Source organism: Rhododendron vialii, chromosome 8a (genome assembly GCF_030253575.1).
Source record: "Rhododendron vialii isolate Sample 1 chromosome 8a, ASM3025357v1".
Taxonomy (NCBI): domain Eukaryota; kingdom Viridiplantae; phylum Streptophyta; class Magnoliopsida; order Ericales; family Ericaceae; genus Rhododendron; species Rhododendron vialii.
The window spans coordinates 6,830,606-6,854,434 of record NC_080564.1 but is presented as its reverse complement, the minus strand read 5'-3'; the positions used below and the strand labels follow the sequence as shown (position 1 = coordinate 6,854,434).

The 23,829-nt window shown below is 38.7% G+C and overlaps 3 protein-coding genes across 5 annotated transcripts; 2 read left to right on the top strand and 1 right to left on the bottom strand.

Moving 5' to 3' along the window:
• The first annotated feature begins 1,337 nt into the window (after positions 1–1,337).
• Positions 1,338–4,660, top strand: LOC131335104 (cyanidin 3-O-galactoside 2''-O-xylosyltransferase FGGT1-like). 3 transcript variants are annotated; one of them, XM_058370306.1, is made up of 3 exons: positions 1,338–1,592; positions 2,825–4,356; positions 4,475–4,660. In XM_058370306.1, the coding sequence occupies exon 2, from the start codon at positions 2,928–2,930 to the stop codon at positions 4,314–4,316; it is 1,389 nt and encodes a 462-aa protein (XP_058226289.1). In that variant the 5' UTR covers positions 1,338–1,592; positions 2,825–2,927; the 3' UTR covers positions 4,317–4,356; positions 4,475–4,660. The 3 variants fall into 3 exon arrangements, with proteins under 3 accessions (XP_058226289.1, XP_058226287.1, XP_058226290.1); XM_058370304.1 differs by having other exon boundaries at positions 1,340–1,592; positions 2,817–4,356; XM_058370307.1 differs by having other exon boundaries at positions 1,344–1,592; positions 2,817–4,360.
• Positions 4,661–6,205: 1,545 nt separating this feature from the next.
• LOC131298519 (ARF guanine-nucleotide exchange factor GNOM-like) lies at positions 6,206–8,493 on the bottom strand. The gene is made up of 2 exons (XM_058324000.1): positions 8,431–8,493; positions 6,206–6,517 (listed from the first exon to the last, which is right to left on the bottom strand). The coding sequence occupies exons 1-2, from the start codon at positions 8,491–8,493 to the stop codon at positions 6,206–6,208; spliced, it is 375 nt and encodes a 124-aa protein (XP_058179983.1).
• A 7,084-nt stretch (positions 8,494–15,577) lies between these two features.
• LOC131335103 (uncharacterized) lies at positions 15,578–23,730 on the top strand. Its single transcript, XM_058370303.1, has 2 exons — positions 15,578–16,025; positions 22,447–23,730. Exon 2 carries the CDS (start codon positions 22,447–22,449, stop codon positions 23,560–23,562), a length of 1,116 nt encoding a protein of 371 aa, XP_058226286.1. The 5' UTR covers positions 15,578–16,025; the 3' UTR covers positions 23,563–23,730.
• The last annotated feature ends 99 nt before the right edge of the window (positions 23,731–23,829 follow it).

Here is a 23,829-nt window from a genome sequence, read left to right as displayed (position 1 = left end):
GTGTCTGCTTGTCCTATCTTCATTTAGTGTCATAATCATACTCTTTTAGAAATTAAACAAAATCATATTCGAAAACGAAACCAACTTATTTATTAATGCCTTGTTGCCTTTTAAATTAGATTTTTGTGTGGTGCGAGTTGAATCTAGCTTAATCCTTTATTCATAACATTACTTTGTTCCAACAACTATGTACTATAGCATTTCTGCAAAAGTGATAAACGTATATCATACTCTTTTATTTTCTATTTTATCATCAACGTAAATTATATCCTACTTTGGCACCCAAAAGCATACAATAACTAGGAGACAAATTATTTGGTGGTATTAGAGCACTGCCATGTGGTGTCCCTACACCCTTATTTATAGCATATTTTTGTGGGGCACAGGTAGATAATATAAGGGGGTCAGACACCACATGCCAGAGACACCAAAAAGAACACAAAAATGATAAGTGTTGCAAATCCACGTGAACCCTATCTAACAAGTTTTTTTATTTTTATTTTTATTCTAAAAAGTTTTTTTTTTTTTTTGGGTCCTTTATAATCTACCAAGTTGATTATGGTTTTTTTCTAACAATGGAAAATCTCCCATGCATGTATTCACCTTGGGTACGTTATGTTTTGATAATAAAAGACAAGGAACAGGATACAATTACACATCATTCAATCATTGTATTCAGAGAAGCTAGTTCGGTTGGTTATCTTCTTTCCCCTTTAGTGGAGGCCTCGGTTTGACCCATATGAGGGATGGACTTTGGGAGTCAGAGCTTTGGATAGCCTCTGGATCTTTCTATGCTAACTCTAACACCTGCTAATGTATTATAGAATTGGAAAAAAAAAATTCATTGTATTCACCTTGGGTATGTTACTAACAAACAGGGACTGCTTTACCCCATAAAAACTTTTAAAAGGGAAACTTATGGCTCCGCCATGAACAAGTTTTTTATTGTAGTAACCAAAATTGTGATCGTTCAAAAGTGTTTTGAATGGTCCGGATTGTAATAAAAAAGTTTCAATAACATCTTCTGACCATCCAGGACTTTTGAACAATCGCGATTAACTCCGTAAATAACTATTAAAATGATTTTCTCAACTTTTAATTCCTAGTTTATGTAAGTTTATTTTCTATCATTAAATACAATTCTTCTGTCCTGATTTGTTTGTCCTCTTTTTAACTTATGAAAATCTCAAATTGACTGTCTAATTTTAAAATCAATAGATAAGATTATGTAAATTTTTAAATTAATAAATTAGACTTGATTTCTTTAATAAGTTGAAAATCCAAAATTGGACAAACAAATCAAAATAAAAGGAGTAAAAAAAAAGAAGAAAAGAGGACATTTCAATGGCCATCTGAAGGAAGGAACTGCTCAGACTGGGGGGTCACTCGCAAGGGGTCTCCTTGCTCACAACTTGGGGAAAATCAACAACCACTAACACACAAACAAACCAAATTTGAAACACCCAGAGGAGGAGATGCTCTCAGAAACAGCAACCCTCTGAATCTCTGCGCAGGTCCGCTTCATTCTTCATCTCTCTGTCTTTACACCTCAGTTTCCCCCGCAGCTCCCCCCGTATCTCTCTCAGCTTAAGGTACTTTCAAAAACCTGTCGTTGCTGCAATCAAATCTTCTTGAAAAAGACTTTAATTTGTTTGGTAAAAAGTCAACTTTGGAAGGGGGCAATCTTTTGTCGGTCAATTGGTACTCCTCCCTCGGTGGAGGCATGGTTTGAGCCCCATGAGAGACGGTTTGGGGTTTGGAATTATGAACAGCCTCTGACCCCACGTGAACTAACGTACTAACCTCGCTGATGTATACGATATTGGGAAAAAAGTTGGCAACTTTCCAGATCCATGGGAGCGACCCTTCATTGTTGTGGGCAATGATATTATGATGTGTAGATCTTCTAGACCGTTTCTTTTTGGGGATGTTGGTGTGCGGGATCCGAGCCATTCGTTCGGCAATTCAATTGTCTAGATTTCATCTCATCAATGAGCGGCTCGGATCTCCCCAGTTGAATATCGACGTGTAGATTGTCTGTTAAACAAGAAAAGAAAATTAGCTTGATCCGGTAAATTTCGTTGTGCTTGTATGCAAAAAAAAGTGAAATGGTTTGTTTACAATAACGCCTATTATTGGATCAATTAAGTTTAGGCTATGTTTGAAATTTGCGAAAAGAAGTGGAAAGGAAGGGAAAAATTTTAAAAAAATTCCTTCTTTTTTGGTTCTTAAAGAAGACTACAGAAATTTTCAAACACAAGCTCATCTTTTCTCTCAGTTTCTTTTTAACAGCCCATTTGGATGGTGAGAAATGGAGAGAAAGTATAAAAATGGAATTTTTTGATTAGATCTTCCAATTTCCCTCAAAAAAATGGTGAGATTTGGTGAGTAAGGGCTCTCATTTCTTATCTCACTTCTCACCGTCAAAAAGTTCCACTTTGGAAAGAAATATTTAAAAATGCTCCTTGAGAAGAAAATTTTGAAAAAATCGGCAGGAAGACTTGACGAGCATAGCCTACAAGAGAGTTTGTTCAAGCGTTTAGGGGTCCAACTATGTGACATTAGTTTGATGATTTTCCTATGAAGTTTTGTGCTGAAAATTGAAATATTCTTATTGTACTGCCCTCTGTTTATGTCCCATAACCCTTCATGTATGATAGTTTGATGATTTTTTTCCCCGGTAATTTGGAATGGAATCAAGTTCCTCCTGATAGGCCATGCAAAAAAAAATAAAATAAAGAAGTTCCTCCTGAGAGCTCTTTCTTTCTTTGTATCCTTGTTTCTTTCTTAATTTTGTTTTCCTTGTTTGATGCAAGCATTGAAGGATCTTCTAAATCAGGAGGCTAAAAGAAAAGTTGCCAATAATTGAGGTCCTGACCTGCCTACAATAGCCTCCAAAATTAGGTATTCTGTCACAAGATCTACATATGTCGAAGAAAACATTTCAGGTAGCTATGCTGCCATGGTTTGCCATGGGGCACCTAATCCCATACATCAACATCTCCAACAAGCTTGCCCAAAGGGGCCACAGGATTTCTTTCTTCATACCCACAAATACAATACCCAAGTTTGATCATTTGAATCTTCACCCAGACCTCATCACCTTTATTCCAGTCACTGTTCCACACGTCGATGGCCTCCCTCATGGTGCTGAAACAACCACAGATGTTTCGTATGTGTTGCATCCTCTAATCATGACTGCGATGGATCTTACACAACCCTCCATTGAAGCTTCTCTGAAACATCTCAAACCCCACTTTGTATTCTTTGATTTGGCTCACTGGATACCAGCCTTAGCTCGTCGTTTGGGCATTAAATCTGTACATTATTCTGTCGTTAGCCCTGCAGCATCGGCTTACCTGTTTGTCCCGGGGAGAAAACTCCATGAAAAACAGTGGGCACAATCTGAATTTATGAAACAACCACCAGGTTACCCTGCCTCATCCATCAAGTTAGCTTCATATGAAGCTCTTGCCCCAGTTGGTCTAGGAGTAAACAAATTTGGTAGTGGAATAACCTTCGCGGAACGTCTTTCTATCTCCCGCAGTGATTGTGATGCCATAAGTTTCAAAACTTGTACGGAAATTGAAGGGCGTTTCTGTGATTACATTGAAAAGCAGTACAAAAAAACAGTTATTCTGGCGGGCCCGGTCATGCCGGATCCACCACCCGCTGCAACCCTGGAAGAACGATGGGAAAAGTGGCTGGGAAGTTTTGAACCCAAAACGGTGATTTTCTGTTCCCTTGGAAGCGAGTGTAGACTAGGGAAGGAGCAGTTTCAAGAACTGGTTCTGGGTTTGGAGCTCAGTGGTATGCCATTCTTTGCTGCCCTAAAACTACCTCTAGGGGCAGAAAAGATCGAAAACATATTGCCGACTGGTTTTTTAGAAAGAACTCAAGGAAGAGGGATAGTTTATGGTGGTTGGGTCCAGCAACAATTAATTTTGGCACACTCCTCTGTGGGGTGCAATGTGACACACTGTGGTTATGGTTCTTTATTGGAGGCTGTGATAAATGAGTGTGAATTGGTGCTAATCCCACAGTATGGTGATCAAATTATCAATTCGAGGTTGATGAGCGGAGACTTGGAGGTTGGAGTGGAGGTCGAGAGAGACAAGGAAGACGGGTTGTTTACCAGTGAAGGTGTATGCAAGGCAATAAGATTGGTAATGGAGGTTGATAGTGAGGTTGGGAAGAAGGTAAGAGCCAACCGCGCTAAGTTGAGTGAGTTCTTGTCAAGGAAAAGTCTTGATAGCTCTTACATTGATAGTTTCGTTCAGAAACTGCAAGGACTTTTAGGGATGACATCGCCTTGACGAAGCTCATTTCGCAAGGGCTTTGCACTATTATGTCGATGTATGTGTACTAACATGAGTTTCTTTGAAAATTTTGTCGTTTAGGTTGTGGGGTTTCTGGCTTCAGTTTTCAAGTGCTGATAGCTTTTATGTTGATGGTTTCCTTCTTTAAACTGCAGGCCTTCAACTTTTCTTTTGGCAAGAAATGATTTCGCCGTTTGATAGAGAGGAATGCATCTTTTAAGTGGAAGCACTAAGCAGTGCTGATCTTCCAAATTAAGGTGGTCTTGTACTGATGTACGTGGATCAGAAACATGAGTTATTTTGGGCGTTTGGTTATTTGAATCATAGCAGTTGTTTGCTTTCGCTTGTTGCTCCGAACTATATGCTCATACCAATCCAATGGCTTCTCGTCATGATTGGAAAGCCAGAACCCTGACGAGGGGTCAGGCGTATCTCAGTCTGACATACAAAGTGGTAAAGTTCAGAAAGGTACTAACCGCGTCGTTTTGTGTCAAAAATAAATTTATAAAAGCTTGGAGTTAACTACTACTCCATATAGTAGTGGTCAAGACCGAGTGTTGATCCGTAGAGACAGTTTGGCTAAGTTACTATAATTCGATCAACTTCTAGATTAATTCAGAAAAAATAAAGATTGATTAGTTGATTTGTTTTGAAGAGCTAATTAAACTAAAGAACAATTCAATTAAAGATTTACAAACGGTGGAGGAAAAGATCTAGGGTTTCGAATCCACTCCAACCACGTAACAACTAAATACATAGGCTAGGTTTAACTATTCGAATCAGAAGGGATTATCGCTAGGATTTGCAATCTCTTTCGATAATCGTCAAGAAAATAATTGCGTTGTTAAAAAACATAGATTATCCCATAGCACGGACCGTCACGGTCAGGCCACCTAACGGCACGATCCGTTTTACGAGCATAATCTATCTCAGAACTTCAATCACAACCAATGAAAGCCATTGTATAACTCGTATTTGAAAGCGCTCATACAAATATTCAATAGATTAAAACCATTAAAAATCATTCCGTATGATCAAAACAAAACGAATTCTTAGTCATACAATTGATCCGAATAATAAACCAAAATTTTACTCATAAACAGAGTTACTTGATATGAAGTTTCATCTTCCCCTAGACAAGGGGGTTAGCCGGCCGTGGGCTCTTGTCGTAGCAGCCGCTCTTTCCTTCTATCGTGGAATCCGTAGTCCCCGAGCAAAAACCCTTGCTCCCCTCGTAGAGTTGCTGCCTTGTGATATTATATTCATTCGGGCCCACTGCCAAACCCAAAACTTATTCTAGATCTATGCAATCCTTGGACTAAATTTGCCGTAATGCCCAATCATACCAAATATGGCCTTTAACCGCATGGTAATTTATTGGGTGCTTCTCTACATGACTTCCCCGTGATAATTTCGACACACCAATTGAATTAATAAGCTGGCCACTTGATGTATTTGATCAATTTTCTCAACCGAATAAATGCTAGCCAATTAATCTTTGTGGCAACCCTTCGCAAAGACCTTTTAATTTACACGTTTTTGCACTGTCGGTCTCCAAGGCCTACAAACACCACAAAACGCTAAAATATGGAGTATCAAGTAACAATATAAATGGACCGACAAAACGTAGATTAGACAGATAAAATGGGTGCTTTTCAGCACCTATCACGTACTCTCGTGGCAGATCATTGCCCCAATTTATGCGCCGATGGTTGCGGATAAAATCTTCCTCAGTCATCTTCTTCTTGATCTGTGCTAAGCATTATGAGAGAACACTACAACACGAACGCAACATCTTTATTCGCTAGAATGTGCAGCAATTGCTCGTAATACCTCTCTGCAAATGCCTCTAACACCCTCCGCATCTTGCGTGATTCCCCGGGTAATCAGAAAGTTTCCAAGAAAACGCGCAACGCAGCATCCAAATTCATTTCTTGAAAATCGAACAATCCAACAAATTCATCAAGCACTCGGATACAGAATTCGTCGAGGTTTGCCAAGAAATCTCCAACAAGACTCTTACCCAATCCCGTCTTGTCAAGCTTTTCAGGCAAAAGTTGCATCCTCTGCAGGAACTCAAAACCCTTCTTCGGATCCCTCTTAAAATGATCAACTCCGACCATCAACTTTCTCTTTATCTCGCAACTAGAAAACCAATTTTCATCGAGACAAGAAATACGATAAAGAGATTGCTTCACCTAAACGAACAAAATCATGGACCGGTGTCAAACGGGCCGTGCCGTGCCGGCCTGCCCCGTTTAGCTTTGTGCCAAACGTGTTTTGTGTCATGCCATGTCGACCCGTTTACTTATATTGTGTCGTGTCGTGCCGTTTGCAATCATGTAGTGCCGTGTTGGTCCCATTTACTTAAATCGTGTTGTGCCGTGCCGTTTTTCAATCGTGTCATGCCGGCCCGTTTACTTGATCGTGTCGTGCCGTTTATTCAATCGTGTCATGGCACGGCCAACCAGTTTACTTGGTTGTGTTGTGTTGTGTCGTTTTCAATTGAATAAAAATTGATAATTTTTTTTTTAAATTTCCGTTACATAAAACGCAATGTATGTGGCACATATTATGTACAGTATTTTGTCATGTTTAATTCAAAGTTTTTTAATGGTATAAAAAATTTTAAAAGCTCATTTTAGTTAAATTACGAAGCTAAGATGCCTTGTTTACTAATTTTACCATATATTAGCCATTTGGCCCATTTAGCCACATAGCGAGTCAACTTTTTTTTTTACCTTAATTAATGACATTATGATTTATGAGTCGTGAGTCTCATCAATCATGACATAGAAAGTCAATTTATTCAATAAAATTAATATTAAATTTTTACCTTAATTAATGACATTATGAGTCATAACATAGCAAGTTAATTTAATTTATTTTTTCGTGCCTCGTGCCATGCCCGTGCTGTGCCCGGCTAGAACCATGTCATGCCGTGCCGTGCCCGTACAACTTCCGTGTTGTGCCTGGTTAAGACCGTGTCGTGTCGTGTCGTGCCGTGCCAGGCCAACTTCCGTGTCGTGCCCGCCTACTTCCGTGTTTGTGCCCGTCCACGTGCCCACTTTGACCGTGTCAGGACCACGACAATGTCTGTGCCGTGTTGTGCTACATTTAAACGTGTCGGTCCGGCCCATTTTAACACATGGTTTAGGGTTAATAACAGCCTGGAATAGATCGATTTGAATAATCGAACTAAATAAACTGGTTTAATTGCTTCGTTTGCTCCGATATATGGAATAACGCCCCAAGCGTAGGGCTTAATACATCAGTTGAAGCATGATAATCATCCGGGTTCGTACCCAAGGGAATAATTAATACAGCTTTACTGGATTTGTAGATGCAAGCAAGGGCTTTCGGCTTTTAGACAGCCAACTTGGTTTTGCGTACGTAGTGGAAATGAAAAAGGACTAAATTGAAAAGCTAATAAACTAAGATAAAAGACATGTTAGGTCTAGGGATTATTAACGCTCACGACTCAAGTTAAATTGCATTTCTCACCCAATTACGCGATTCAGGATACACAATTAAGATTCCCAAATCGGGAAATAGAATGGTTCGATTACCAAGCTAGCTCTAGAATTTATTTAGCAAATGCCTCGTGCGTCAGAGCTCCAAGTATCATGTGTGGTAAGTAGGCGATGCTCCTACCTACACATGGTCAAGGAGATTAACACCTTAGCGATTTGACAAATAAACCCGAACCCCACATCGATTCCCGAACCAAAGGTTTAAACTTTATGGTGAAAAACGCAATTCTACTTGAGCCATGAGGTGCTAATCACCCCATGACCTAACCTTGGAAAACTACTCACACATATCTATTGAGATAGGAGCAAGCAAAAATCTACTTAGCATAATTGAATTAACAACACTAGAAGAAAATTAGATTAAACGATAGATCGAAAGGTTTACTACAACTTTAAAGAAGAAGACAATATCAAAAACTAATTAATAAAGACAAAAAATAAAGATTCAAAGCTAGAAATTAAAGAACATTCAAGAACAACCAAATCTAGATCTAGATCTACAATGATGTAAGCAAAATCTATTCTATCTCTTCCCCGGTACCCGCTCCAATATTCTTCAGGAGATGCCTTGAAATCACCTTCCTAACAGCCTCGACATCGATGGAGAAGGGCTCAGGCTGTTGTGCTAAAGGCCTCGGCATCGATGTAATGTATTTTCTTCCATCGATGCCGAGCAGCTTAGGCCAGACTTCACTAATTGGTTCGGCATCGATGGAATGTGGTTTCTCCTATCGATGTCGAGCAGCTTTAACTCCAGCCGCTAAGCTTTGCCTTGCTTTGGTCTTCTTTGCCTTGCCTTGGCATCGGGTCACCTTCGGCACTTGACATGCCTTGGTTACGCTTTATGCTTTAAAGCCTCACTGTTAGGTGATTTTCCTACAAAACAGGGTTAACAAACTCTACGAGCAAAAGTAGTTTAAAGACAACAAAATTAGCAATGAATTTAGACTAAACTAAAGACCTAGCGCACCCTATATTATAATACCGGGTGCTTATCATTAACCCTAACCTAGTCCTTTCGCGCATAGCCTATTTGTTTTCTCATGGCATTTGGACTAATTGTGAGGTGGGATGATTTTAGATTGGGTGATGATGATGAATCTTGAAGGCCATTGGAGCTTCGCAAGGTAAATCCAGTCCACTAATCAAGTCATTGTTGATTAGTCCACGACCAATAATATGATTGTTTGTTCACTTCCCCGAAGGACTATCTCTTCCTATGCTTTATTTTCTCTTTTCTTTCATTTTCTGTTTCCTCTCTTTTGTTCTGTTATGTGTAATTTTGTGTTCTTATCGGATGTCCCTTTGGTGGTTTGATTGAGTTGATCCATTTTGGGGGAATCACTGAACAGTGGAGAAAGGGGCAAAAAATGCCCAGGTCATGGACCACTTATTTGGAATTCGCGTTATTTGACTATGGCAATTCTTCCATGAAATATCAAGTATAAAAGAAACCATATTTTGCCCCTCATCTTAACACTAGCGAATGCCCGTGCCTGAAGGCACGGCTCAAACGATCAGCTCATGCAAATAAATTATGGACTCACGTGCAATATATCAACTCCTGCTTAACGAATCCAACTATGTGAAAAACAATAACCTAAGCATATTCATTGACCTATTTAACTTGAATCAGCAAGTAAAGAACGAACAATTTTCTAATCCCTTCTGCTAGAATTTTAGTACTTCTATTTAAGAACAAAAGAAGAAAAATAAAAATTGATCAACCATTTAAATCATCCACCCAATAGAGTAACACAACATGCAGAACTAACAAACTTACCTATAATATCAAAATGGAGAACTAAACAATTGTACTCCACAGTATAGTTGAATCCATAAGTTGTAGATTCCCAACCGCATAATAACAGTTACATTTTTCTTTAACAAACACCCACATTCACTATGAAGCTTTGTCTATCTTCAAAGCTCCAACAAAGTTGCTTTCAACGGTAAAATAACTCCAACTTCCATCCGTGAAATTTTCATCCTATCATAATCAAATCAAAGCTTTGTAAGAAAGCTACAGACATATTAGCTTCCAACGCAAATAGCATCATATTAGAGTAGATAGTACACCCAATTTTTTTAAAATAGAAGTGGAAGCATACCCTCGAAAAGTATTCAAGGCCAGACCTCTACCGCTCTACGGCGTCAATGCTGCCACTCAATCATGCCTAGAAGTAATTCAAATAAAATTATGAGAGAACTCAAATTAATATGAATTCCTAGAACTTGAATCAAATCTCACCATCAAAAGAGAGAATTTGGTTCACACCTAAAAGAAATAGACACAGAGACACATTGATTTAACCAAGAATATGTAACCTCTGAAGCCGAATTTTATCCTTTTATATTTTCAGGCCACAAAACTCTAAAGCTAAACTTTCCACTGACCGCAGTGCTTTGCTTTAGAATTCGTTCTCATTCTCGTCATGCACGTTGCGCAAGAGTTCATTTTGATATCTCTTTACCAAATTGTGCCTCAAAGTATGTGTAGAAACTCTGATTAATTATTGTAATCCCAATACTATTTAAGAAAGTAGAACAAAAATTCTATGTCTACCAAATCAGGTCAATGGGTCATACAATATTGTCCCAAAACTTATCAGTTAGTTGAATCCCATTTTTTTTCCCGAAATTAAGATAGAAGGTACACCAAAGGGTCATACCCGCGAATATTCTTCTCCATTGGCCACATGTGTTGGCTTCCGTTTGCTAGCCATTGTCTCTAATTCGTCGTACCCTATTAAAGAATCATAACACATGATTGCTTCAAACAAAAACACCCTCGCTCTGCCCCATTGACATCCTAACAATTATGATATGAGCAGCAACAAATACCATCAGCAAGAACATATCCAGCAGAAAAATAGCAAAAATCTTAATTGGAGCACAACACCTGTATGGTAGAACTGAGCACTATTGACAGGAAGTAGTAGATTTTTTAGTTCCAGAAGAAGCAGCAAGCATCAGATGGTATCATAAATTCAGCACCAACTTGGTTGTGCTAGCAAATAGGAGCCCAACACCTGTATGGTAGAACTGAGCACCGTTGACAGAAAGCAACAGATTTTTTAGTTCCAGAAGAAGCAGCAAGCATCAGATGTTATCATAAATTCAGTGCTAGCTGAGCTCCATTAATTAGAATAGGAGCCCCTAACAAACAGCCAACAACACCACATATCCAACCACTACACCAGAATTGAATCCCCCCACATCCGTATCGCAAACAACCAAAAAAAACCAAACTTTGTGGTAATGATTAAAAGTTCAAACCCAACTAAAGAAAGATGCGATTCCCAACCAAACTTTGTGATTTTCGGTTGGTGCTTCAGTTCAAAATATCTATGCTAGCTTTGAAGTCCAACAAAAACTCCAAACAAAGTCGTTTGTGTGGTGCTGCACAATATAATAATACTCACTTTATTCTCACAAATGGAGTACGAAAAGGCAATGGAGCACTCTGCTGGTGTGAACCGAAGGGATAGAAAAGCTTCAATTGGCTTGGCGTAGACGAATGGCAGCAACTTAATTGGTTTCGTAATGGACTGAAGCATTATTTCTTTGAAAATTGAGGAGCTCAAGGAACACTATGCCATTCAACTAACCCACGTTGCATAAATAGGGGATAAAAAGGATTTAAGTATTGTATACTTTTTTGTCTATTTCATACTTTTACTCTTTTTTCTTAGCAATCACATTCGGACCTGCTATTGAGAAAAAAAGAGACTCATTACCGATTCTTCCATTTGGAATCAAGAAACCCACAGTTCTCTACTAAAGCGGCATAAGCTTTGGATCCTCTTCGTGATAGCACAAAGGACCCAACGACGATCAAATGCTCCTGGAATCTGCAAAGTGATAAAGGGATAATTTAGCCATGATCGAAAGGAACTTCCGATGACTCGAAGATGATCGAATACATCAACAAACCTTTCAGGTTGATAGTCAGCATAAGGATACATACAAATTAAAAAAGCAAGTACTATTCACGACATGTGAAAGTAAAAGGAGGAGATGAAGACAGATAATAGAGGGATGTAAAGCATGGAATAAAGGGTAATACGTAGAAAATTGCCGTGATTCGAATTGCTTCGTTTCTCTTTCGATACCACTCTCTCTGTCTCTCTAAAACAGGCTTGTGAAAAAGAAAGCCTTGCTTTAACCAAATTCTTACAAACCTAGGTGATTCATAGATGATCGTGAACAACCACGGCTACACACCTGATACATACTTCAATACACAAATTTCTCAGCAACGGAACTGAACCAATTTATACACATAGAAATACATAAAAGTACACAAATTCCGTCCACAAAAAGAAACATCAACCACAGTTGGCGATGCTTAGAAATGAAAGAAATCCCTTGGAGAGAGAAAAACCCTAACTTGAGAAGTACTCGTACCCTAATCAAGTATGTAATTGGTGTTCTACAGGTCTATGCCACGGGAATGAACAAACCCTAGACCCGCAGTTTTTTAGTGAGGAGAAGAACTACAAACCTTTTGGGGTGAAGAACTACATGCCATTGAACAGTGGTGGTTCCAGTGGTGACTCGTCGTGTCGGTCGGTGGTGGTAGTGGTGTCCAATCAGGATCACCAGAGAGGAGCGATTGGGATTTGATTTTCGAGGGCTTGCGGTGTTGCGGTGGGTCGGAGGGAGAGGGAGAGCAGAGAGGGATGCGGTGGTCTGTGGGTGGTGATGGGTCGATCGAAGGGAGAGAGAGAGAGAGAGAGAGAGAGAGAGAGAGAGAGAGAGAGAGAGAGAGAGAGAGAGAGAGAGAGAGAGAGAGAGGGGGAGGGAGGGATGGGAATAATGGTGCGGCTAGGTTTCCCATAAAATGCCATTCAGGATAACCCTTGGATGAAATAGGTATTTACGGACCTGCCATTGTAGAATGAAGGGTTTAGATTTATGCACAAAGAGGGATAAATCTAGAGCGTTGGTTGTCTTTTGGATTCAAACACAGCTCTGTTTTATTATATAGATGAGTGTGATTAGGGGTATTCAAGAAAACCGTTCGAATCCTAAAACCGGTCCGATCGATCAGACCGTCCTATTTGGTCTGGTTCTGTGGTTCTGTGGTCAAGTTATGGTTCTAAAAAAATAAGAACCTTTAATTTTGGTTCAGTTACTGGTTCTCAATTAAAGAACCGCAGTTAGAACCGGCCCGAACCATTTAGAACTAATATATATATATATATATAAATAAATATATGTGTAGAGATTGGTCTACTTTTTGAACATGAAAGAAGTTAGTGTTGCTGATTTAAGTGATGTTTTGGAGCTGCTGTTCTTTACTTCAAGATGTGCTATTATATTTTATAGTTTATGATATAGGTTTAATTTTAGTCCTAAATATAATGGGTCATTAATGTTTTTCTGTCGTTGAATTTAATTATTCCATAAGTGGTTTTGGCTACTTTATTGGTGGTTTTCGTCAATGTTTTTCAGTCGAGTGTCAAGTATTTCGTGAATCATGTTGGGTTTTCATTCTTAACAAAATGTCTATTATTATTTTATGAGTTATTTGATGCTTTATATTTTTAATTTTATGAGTTCATATTTTGTGAACAAGTGTTTGGATGCTAATTAGATAGAACCGGAACCAAATCAAAATCGGACTGGTTTTGCGGTTTGGTTCTGGTTAGGTTCCACACATATATTGGTTAGGTTCTGGTTTTCAATTTCCTAAAACCATTGGATCCTTTGTTAGACAGCTAAGGTCAATAGTAAAATAGAGTAGTTGGTTTAGGTTGGTGTGAGCCTTAGCACATGCAATTGTACTGTAGTCAGTTTCTTTGATTTGTATTCCCTAATTTAAAAAAAAATTGCTTGATTGTTTTGGAATGCAATGCGCTAAATTTTGATGATTGTACGTTGAGTGGGTGTGTGTGAGTGTTTGTGTGGTGCTAAAATTTTTAAAAATTGAATGAGTCCAGGCCGTTGATCAATGCTTCTAAATAAGTATAAGGCACATGCTCATTTTTTAGTAGGATTCATTCTTAGTTAGCATTGATGAAATGTGCAGCTTTTTTAGGATTCATTCTTAGTTAGCATTGATGAAAGGGCGGATCATTATGTAGTGGTTTAATTGGCTTAGGTTGTGATCATTATTTTTTTGCAAAACTCAAGCAACTTTGTTTTTGTTTATAGTTGTAAACTAGTAGTATTTCTTTTTTAAATTCACTTGCTTGAAATTGATTTGATGTACTGTATGTTTGAAGCTTATTTACAAAATCTTTTTTTGAAAAAGTTGGGTTCGTTATCGGTTGGTCAGAAGTATAGAAGGGTAATTTAATTTAGTAGTGCCCAAAACGTATTGTGTCGTGCCTTCAGGCACGGGCTCATCCGCTAGTATAATTATAAAGGGAGGCACGAGACATGCATTGAATTGGTTATATTAATTTATGTAAAAAAATTGTTGAATATAAATTTATGTAATTGAAGTGTGGTAACGACAATTTGGCCATCCTGTTTTTGATTTTAGTATAGGACTAATAAGAGCTAAAAAGCACCCATTTTTTCCAAATTGGCTAAAAGTATTAAAAGTGTTTTTTTTCATCACTGAGGGGGCCTTTTTTTTTTTTTGAACATCTTCAAGCTTGGCTCGGATCGTTTGCAGTTGCTTTCATAAGAGCAATTTGATCATTAACATATGATATTGGACCCCCTTATGTGATTAATTTTTTCAGTTTAAGGTAATTATTGTTCTTAGTTCTATATTTTCTTGTAATGTCTTTATAATGATTAACAAAGAAACCTTAATTAGAAGTATTAAGTTAAGCCTAAGCTGGTTGGGGGACAGTGCTGTGCACACGTGAACTGTTGATCTCGGCAATCAATGGTTGAGATGTGTTTTTAATCTTTGACCGATAATAAATATCTTTTACAGGTAAAAGATTATTTTTTTAATCTAGACCATTGATTACCGAAATCAACGGTCCGCATATGCACAACACCATGCTGCAAAGCACCATCCCCCAGTTCAGCCTGGCATGGGCTTGCGTAATGTGACCATTGCCAACGTCCAATAGGGAGTTGGGTTTTGTTCACCCTCCACTTAAGAGGGTGAACATTATCTTTATTCCTATTGGTTGAAATTGTGTAGATTCCATTACAAAGTGATGTCATGCTTACCAAAAAATGTATTGCAAAGCACCGTCCCCCGGTTCAGCCTGGCAAGGGCGTGAGTAACGTGACCATTGCCAACATCCAATAGAGAGTTGAGTTTTGTAGGGAGTTGAGTTTTGTTCACCCTCTACTAAAGAGGGTGAACATTATCTTTATTCCTATTAGTTGAAATTACGTGGATCCCATCACAAAGTAATATCATGCTTACTAAAAAATGTATTGCATAGTAAACATGACATCATCACCTTGTGGTGGGATTCACATTATTTCAACTAATAAGAGAGAGATTAATGTTCACCCTCTTTTAGGGTGAGCAAAATTGCACTCTCCAATAGGCCATAATATATGCAAATATCAATAGTTTTCTATTTTTTTAATCCCAGTAATTTGATAATAAATATTTTCATATGAAAAGATCATAAAATTATGTGTAAGTCTTGTTTTGCACCCCTTAATTCCATTAAGGATTAACTGAAAACTTAATTCCCGCTAAGTTTATAATAAGGTATAAAAGCAGAGACAATTCTTGTGCGTGCATTTTTGGAGCTCGTATCAAAGACCTAGACCGGCATCTAAAGTAAAATTGAATCAGATCAAAGACCTAGACCCGCCGACGACGAATAGAGCAGATATACACTTGGATGGGCTCATGGGCCCTGATGGTGGAGACCCGGGGCCCCTGTTACTTCAATTCTCCATTGCGGTAAGAGTGTTTGAGCAACACACAGGCCCCAAATCCATGAAGTTGTAATTGGTCTCTCATTTGGAGAAATTTTTGGCCCATTTGGAGAACACGTGGTCTCTCTCTCTCTCTCTCTCTCTCTCTCTCTCTCTCTAATTGGCTCTCATTTGGAGAAATTTTTGGCTCATTTGGAGAACACGTGGTCTCTCTCTCTCTCTCTCTCTCTCTAGCGCGCGCTCTCAATACCTCGTCCATTTTCCTCTTAGCGCAGTCCTGTCTGTCTCCATCTCCCGTTGTCGTCAGCCGCCGTCGCAACACCTCGTCCGACACTTCAGCACCGCACGTCCTAGGGTATCTACTCCTCTCTCTCTCTCTCTCTCTCTAGATGGAGTATTTGTTTCTTCGGATCTGTAATGCAGGTGTAGTTGCTTTCCCATTGATGTGCTCTCTTTCCGAGTTTTACTTTTTACTGGACATTGCATTTCCGGTAATATCTGAATTTTTTTCTTCTTTATACATTGCATTTCCGGCAAGATCAGATTTTTTTTATTATTCCTTTCTTATTTTAATGGTACCAATGTAGACTTTTGAGATAAACTGCCTTCAAACCATTTCCCAGTTCCTGAACAGGGAATCACTGAAAGTTCATTTCTGAATTCGCCTGCATTGAACAGAATAATTTTCAGATTTTCTCAGGGTGTCTATCATGAAATCCTCTAATATATTCTTTTTCACCAGTGCAAAAGCTCCTATATGCCAAGTTTTCTTTAATACTTGTTGGTTTGGCATTTAAACAAAGGACTTAAAAAGTTGATACTCCATCTTGTGGATTGATCATTCAAAAGGGCCCAGTAATAGATAGAGTAGCCGAGGTATCGGATTAAGTGCTCTGAGGTTGGAATAATTATTGGATTCCATTGGTGGTTGATATAATATGGGAATAAATCATTCTTACTCTCCATAATTTTGAGTTGTTTTACTTGAAATTGGATGGATTTGCCTAAACTGAGCCTACATGTATGAAGAATTTAAAGAGTTTGACAAGTTTGCTTCAGTTGCTACAAAAAAAAAAAAAAAACCTAGTTAGAGGACTTAATTCGTTTGGACAAAGTTTGAACCGTATATAGGTTATGATGGGCAACAAAGGAGTATAAGATGTGAGCACAACTATCATGTAGGTGACCATGGCACTGGTAATTTACCCCGTCACCTTAAACCAAATGCATAAAGATGATGAAATTTTTCTTAATTGTCACCTTTTAAATCAAGAGATCTATAGGGAAATGGTTGCAAAAGCCATTATTGAACATAAGTGTTATTTCTTAGTCGTGGAACATGAAAGCAATAGAATGCTTCGTGTATCTTCTGAATGGGGATTTCAAATTCTCAAGCACTTTAGCATGAATTCCTACTAAGATTTGTCTTGCATCGGGTTTATGGTCTTCAATTACAAGTGATGGATATGTGGTTGTTACTGCACACAATGTGGATCAAAATTGGGTGGTGTAAGGAAAAATTGAAAGTGAGGCATTGAGCAAACATATCAACCATTACTTGGACAACGCTTTCTATGGTGATACATTGGTTAGAAACTGAAAGAAGTGCCCTTATTTTGGACCATGCCTACCTTGCAGTGGTGAGTTCTTTCGTGTGCATTGTGGTGCACACATCTTAAAGCTTGTTATACAAGAAGGCTTGAAAGTATAGGTAAGGTTACGCCTAACATGCGTGAAAGTGTCAACTATGTATGAGGTTTGGACGCTATAAAGTTGAGGATTGCTTATTATCTTTGAGAACTTGCTTTCCGGACAAGTAATACTTTGCCAAGATGTGCCAACAAGATGGAATTCAACCTCCATAATGATTGAAACTTGTCTTAAGGATAAATGAGCATTTCTTCACTTGAGGATCGTTGATAGAAACTTTCTTACCTGTCCGTCAGATGAGGACTGGGATGGGGCACATAAAATAGCAAGATTTTAGGAGCCATTTTATGATATCTCCACTCTCTTTTCAGGGACTCATTAACCTACGGCGAACTTGTACTTTAATAGTGTGGAGAATTCAATGCCTGATCCAGCAAATGCAAATTATGATTCTTTTTGCCATTATAATTCTCTCTCTCTCTCTCTCTCTCTCTCTCTCTCTCTCATGTTCTTGCTTTCTTTGCCTTTTGAAGCATACGTCCTTTGTTTTGTAGTAATAGTTTAGGCTTTGGAGCCTATGATTTGTTCATGCTCAACAATGATTTGATTAATGGGTCAATAGAAAGAACTATCAAATTAGCTCTTCCCAAAATAAATGCCAATTGGTTTTGAGTTGGATGTTTTGACCTAGTATCATAGCTAGGATTTCAAAAGCATTTGGACAAGACTCTATTTTTGTAGTGATTGGTAATGGATCCCCTTATGATCCCAATGTGATGGATCCCTTGTTTAACTCTCTGAGTGCGAGCCAGGGTTGCACGCATGAAGGAGTGTTAGAGCTTGTGCCACATGGGTTGATTACCACCTCCAAACCTAGTATATGAGCCTGAGCAACCTCTCCACTCATAGCTAATTGGTTTTGATTGGATGCTTTAACAGTTTCGGTAAAGTCTTGGTAAAATGATGAAATGTTTGAAAGATGTTTCTGAATTTTAACTATATAGATTTATGCAGCCAAAAAATGATACAGCTTTGGATCCAACCAAGAAATGTTTTTTACCCTTTCCTTCCTCAGATCTGTTTCCCCTTCATAGATAATCTATGTTTATGTGTGTAAGTGATGTTAAACCTGACCAAATCTGTCGTCAGTGGTACCTGGCCTTATTTATAGTATATATCCAATTAACAACTCTGTTTTTTGTGTGTCTATTTTAGTTTTAAGTTTTGTCTTAAGTTCTTTTCCATGCAGCTGCTAAGTTTAGTTGATTGACCATATTTGCAGTGTCTTTGTTGATTCTTCTAGTCAGGAGAATGTATGTTGCATTTCAATATTTTCTGTGTTCATATCTTATCTATGTTCTCTTATTTCTACTTCAATGTCGAGTAGAAAGATGGTAAAGACCCAACAGGGATTTGTCATCTGGGCAACCGAAGAAAGATGTAAACCAACTACTTAGTCAAATTACTCAGAGAGCATGCCATCTCTTCTATAGGGACCCTAGATCAAAGTAGTCCCTCATTGGAATTACCTTTACAATCTGTCCCCAGCTAAAGCCCGTATGGTAATATAATTTTCTTGAACTTCTTTCAACCATCCCTGCCTGCATCAAAATTGCAAATACCTTGAGGGCCTTGGCGGAAAAGTCTATTGACTGTATAAGGGCCATTTACTATCTGTACGAGTTGACTTATCATTGAAATTGGGAATGAAGGAATGAAACTCTTGTCGTATATCTAACGAAATCATCATAAAGATGATCCCCTATTAAGCTAAGCTTTGTATCTTTCATGTAGCCTGACTCGAAAACTCTCCAACAGTAACCCAGGACTAGTACCCAAATATCTATGCAGCAAAGAATTCCACTAGGATTTGAATCCACCTTTCTTAGTGTGGGAAGGAATCTCTGTCAAGTATTATTTATTGAGGACCAACGTTGTAGAGAAAATTGGACCCTTTAAGCTAGATTGATTTCCAAGTTTTCTTTTTCTGATTTTGCAGAATGTTGGATATTGTGCACTCTTATTTGGACTATTAGTACCAAGACTTCTCAAAAAAAATTTGGTACTTTCCACACTTCAGGTTCAATTTGCTAATGAGGACAGTTCTCAAATCAAAATTCTAACTGTTAGAGAATATAATCCCACATTGCTTGGGTATGGAGTGGGAGATCACTTAATATAATGTTGGAACCTACGAGCCCATCCACTAATCAACTGCAACAAATCTACTCTAATCCATCACGGGGCTATAATAATATAAAAACAGCTCTACTATCATAAATAAACAAATTGTTAAAACTTAAAAGTATAACACCAAGATATAGGTGGAAAAACCCCAAGACGGGGAAAAAATCACGGGAAAGAGAATCATGCACCACTAAACTTAAATAGTTAACTAGAGACCCACCAGACCAGTCTGTGAGTTCACTCCCTTAGGCCTAAGCTCCTTTTGCCGAGTTCATGTTGCCGCACTTGACTGGATTTTTCTGTAGTCCAACTACCCAAAGTCCATCGAGCCTCCAACATGCAGTTATTCGTCGAAAACCTCATCGAAGGGCTCGATTTACTCTTGGTTCTCAACCAAGTGTCTTCACCAACAAACCAATGAAATCTTCAATCAAAGACCCATGAAGATTCTTCCATGATGTTCAATATGCTTGAATCTTAACTAGATCTCCATGTACAAGTTGTACTAACATTTACGGACTATAAAGCAGCCACCGACACTCCAAAAAGTTCGCCATATCCGTGTTGGGACACGGGAACACACAAGGTACATGATAAGCCTCAGATGTTATATATAGTGGGGCTTATCTCTCTCGTTTTTGTCACACATGTGTGCATAACTTGCATTAGTTAATTGATATTGCACGTAAGGTGTGTTTTTGATGTTATAGGTAATCAGTGTTATTAAGGCGTTTTTATTCGCCATGGAAGTTCAAGGATGAAAGGGCCAAAGTCTGGAAGCCCTACCGGTAGGTTCATAATCCTACCGGTACAAATTCAAATCAGAAGAACCACCCAGGAAATCATTCCAGAGCCCTATCGGTAGGATCCTAAGCCTACCAGTACAAATCCTAATCTGAAAGGGAATCAAGTTGGAAGGCTAGGATCCTAAGCCTACTGGTACAAACTCAGTCCAGTGAAGCCACATTTTGGACCCAACATCAGATTTTGAAAACCTACCGGTAGGAATCTTGAAGAAACTGACCACATGCTTTTCATCATTGAAGACCTACCAGTAGGGCCACTAAGCCTACAAGTAGGACCTTGTAAAAAACTGAAATTTCCATTAGTAAAAGGTCGGTCAAGGGGGCTTTTGGGGACCTTTTGGTCCCTTGTAACTTTGCTTTTTAGGGCTTATAAATACCCCCTTTGGCCAAATATGACACATTCTACTTGTAACCTAATTAACCTTTTTCTCTCTCTCATCTCTCTCTAGGTTTTTTATTAATCCCTTAGGGTTTCAAGCTTTGATCTAGCAAGAACACTAGCTAGTTCTTGTTGTTTGATGTTTTCCGCTTCATTAACGTTGTAGCTACGTGTTGGATCCTTTTATAAATCAAGTTTATTTCCTTTTTCATCCATGAATCAAGTTTACTTTTTTAGCTTTATGCTTAATCTTTCAAGCATGTGTGAGTAGTTACTTAGGCTTGGTCATGGGGTGATTACCACTCCATGACTTGGGTTAATCTTGCTCATCTCACCATAGATCTTCATGATTAGTTTGATTATGGGTTGAGTTCATCTTTTATGAATCAAAACTAGGAGTTGTTAACCTCTTTGATCATGTGTAGGCAAGAGCATGCTACTTGCCACACATGATGCTTGGAGCTATGGCCTCCTCTTGTTTGTCCAAATGCTTCAAGAACTCATCTCATGATCAAACTCCTTTTCTAGTCTTAAAATGATTTTCATTGTTAAATCTTCCGGTTGAGAACCTATGCCGTGTATCTCAACCGAGTTAAAGATGAGGAGAGTTGATTCGGCCCAAGGCATGGGTGAGAATCATCCCTAGACCTTGCCGGGCGTTAATCTAGTTCAAATCCGTTTCTAGTCTTTTAATCAAGAGAGAATTCCACCGCTCAATTCAAAACCAAGAGTTGGCCGTCTAAACGCCAAAAACCCTACTAAAGTAAACCTCTAGCTGAGCTACACTCCTAGCTCTCTGTGGATACGATCCTGGTCTTACCGGTTATTATGCTATCAACGATCTAGCCCTACGCTTGGGGCATCCGACCTTTTCAACGGTTAGGTCCGAGACTCAGCAGTACACGACGGTAAACAAAGGGACGCACCACCCTTAAATTTAATTGATTTTCGGAAGGGGACACGGCTCGGACCCGTTTGGGGACACAGCGGGGGTTGATGTGTAATATTTTTAAATTTTGTCGGGTAAAAATGTATCACTGTAAACATTGGGGCTGATATTGTAATTAAGTACATCAGATTAACCTAACATAACAATACGGAACATCAGAGAGGAAAGAAGGCAATCCTAGTTTGGGGCATTGAAACCCTAGGTGTCTTGTTGTATATATTGGTTATACTTCTTTTGTAATCTATATTGTATCTACATGTGCAATTGTTTATACTGTATATGCATATCTGTGCAATAGTGTGTATCAGTATATTTATGTCTTGTATATATCAGTACTTGGAAAAAAGAGATAATTTACATGTATAGATGTACATTGTTGTGTCCTCATTTTTGTAGCATTCCAGTGTCCGTGTCCGTATTCGTGTCTGTGCTACATAGCCTACGGATCTGGAAGGGGGTATTTCTCAGCTTAGAGTACGACACTACTGTGATTATGTCAGAAATGAATGTAACTCCATGAAGAAGAGATTACAAATAAACAAGCGTTTTGGTCATATGAAATTGACAACCAAAGTGAAGGAGTTTAAGACTTTTGAACTATACAAATGTGAATGCTATGGGGGGGTTTTCTTCGTTCATTTTCGCTGATTACTGGCATTCTAAATATGAGGATCATTTGTTGCAACTTGTCATTTGATTCAGTGTTGGGTCTCCTCGTATGTGTGTGTTTGTGTTTTTCTATTAATTGAGTGATTTGTCAGTCTCCTCTTAGTAATTCGTTTAATTGGTTTTGTATCCTTGTTAGATGACTGCAGGAGAAGTTCCAAATGAGAGGGTCGGCCGCGCAAAGTGTAAACTTGTTTACTGTTCTAATAAAAAGAAGAGAAGCAACACACCTTCTCTTCCTGAAGAGATTATATTCTACATCCTCGTTTGGCTTCCGGCCGATATTCTTTACAATTCAATGAGGTACGTTTGTCAGCAGTGGTATAAAATTATTCGTGACCCTCTTTTCGTAAAGGAACACCTCCTGCGGTCCACTACTGGATTGTTAATCCAAGAACATTATTCTTGTGCTGCCCAATTTGGCAAGTTTGGGGAAATGAATACCACCGTGACAAAGGTAAATTTTAATTTTCCTAATGAGCTTTTGACTACCTGCGACGGTCTGGTACTGTTTATGGATGGATATGACGACAAAGAAGTGTATGCAGCAAATCCTCTCACTAAGCAAAGGGTAGCTGCTCCCCCGTTTTGTTTCCCTTCTTTTCGTTTTGGTCTCACATTAGCATGTGCTTATTCAACAATGGAATATAAATTGGTGTGCACCTATCGTTCCAAAAAGAGCAAAGTATATCATTGCGCGATGGTAACTATGGGCAAAGATTATGCATGGAAACCCATTAACTGTCAAAAGTTGTCCGATCCTTGCCGACAAATATTTAGGGGTTATAGTTTTTCTGCAGGAGGATTTATTTATTGGGCTTATAATACTTTTCCCTGTGTTGCTGCTTTGGATGTGGAATCTGAAGTGTTTTACGAGTTTCCTAGCCCGGCAGTTGAGACTGAAGACACTAGTATCTATTATGTCAGAAAGGGAAAATCTCTGTCTTGTGTTGTTGTTAATCATTATAAAAGAACATGGGATGTCTGGGTCTTGTCTGATCCCAGGATTCATGGATGGAGGAAGCTCCACGAAATTGACTTAGATGCTCAAAAACCTGGAATAAGGCGCATGTGCTTTTTATGGCCAATTGCTTGGATGAGTAACGGTGATGTTCTGGTCTCCGGTATTGGATGCAAATCCCGCTATATTGCTATGAATGTCAAGACTGGAAAGAACTTCACATTTAATAGTATGGAGCATGATTGCGGTGGCATGCATGACTTCGCCTACAGCCTTGTCTCGTTCCCTGTATGATCAAAATCTATCTATTGGTGTTATTCATGTACTTGTTATCTAAGTGTAAACTCTATGTATTTGTGAAAGTGACGGTGACACTATCCCAGCTAAACCTGGGGATATAACTGTTTAATGTGTTTCTTATGGGTGGTTACTAGTGATCTTTTTTTTTTTTTTTGATAAGCACAATTTCATTGAAAAGCTCAAACGAATACAAACTAAAAGGGGCATCCCCCAGTGTGAAACAAAATTCTCACTACAAAACGTAATAGGAGCAACCCCCCA

Coding starts and splice junctions, on each gene's coding strand:
- LOC131335104 (XM_058370306.1), top strand. CDS start 2,928: ATGTCGAAGAAAACATTTCAGGTAGCTATGCTGCCATGGTTTGCCATG.
- LOC131298519 (XM_058324000.1), bottom strand. CDS start 8,493: ATGCCGAGGCCTTTAGCACAACAGCCTGAGCCCTTCTCCATCGATGTC. Junction 6,518..8,430: donor ATGTCGAGGCTGTTAGGAAG/GTGATTTCAAGG, acceptor TTGTTCGTTTAG/GTGAAGCAATCTCTTTATCG.
- LOC131335103 (XM_058370303.1), top strand. CDS start 22,447: ATGACTGCAGGAGAAGTTCCAAATGAGAGGGTCGGCCGCGCAAAGTGT.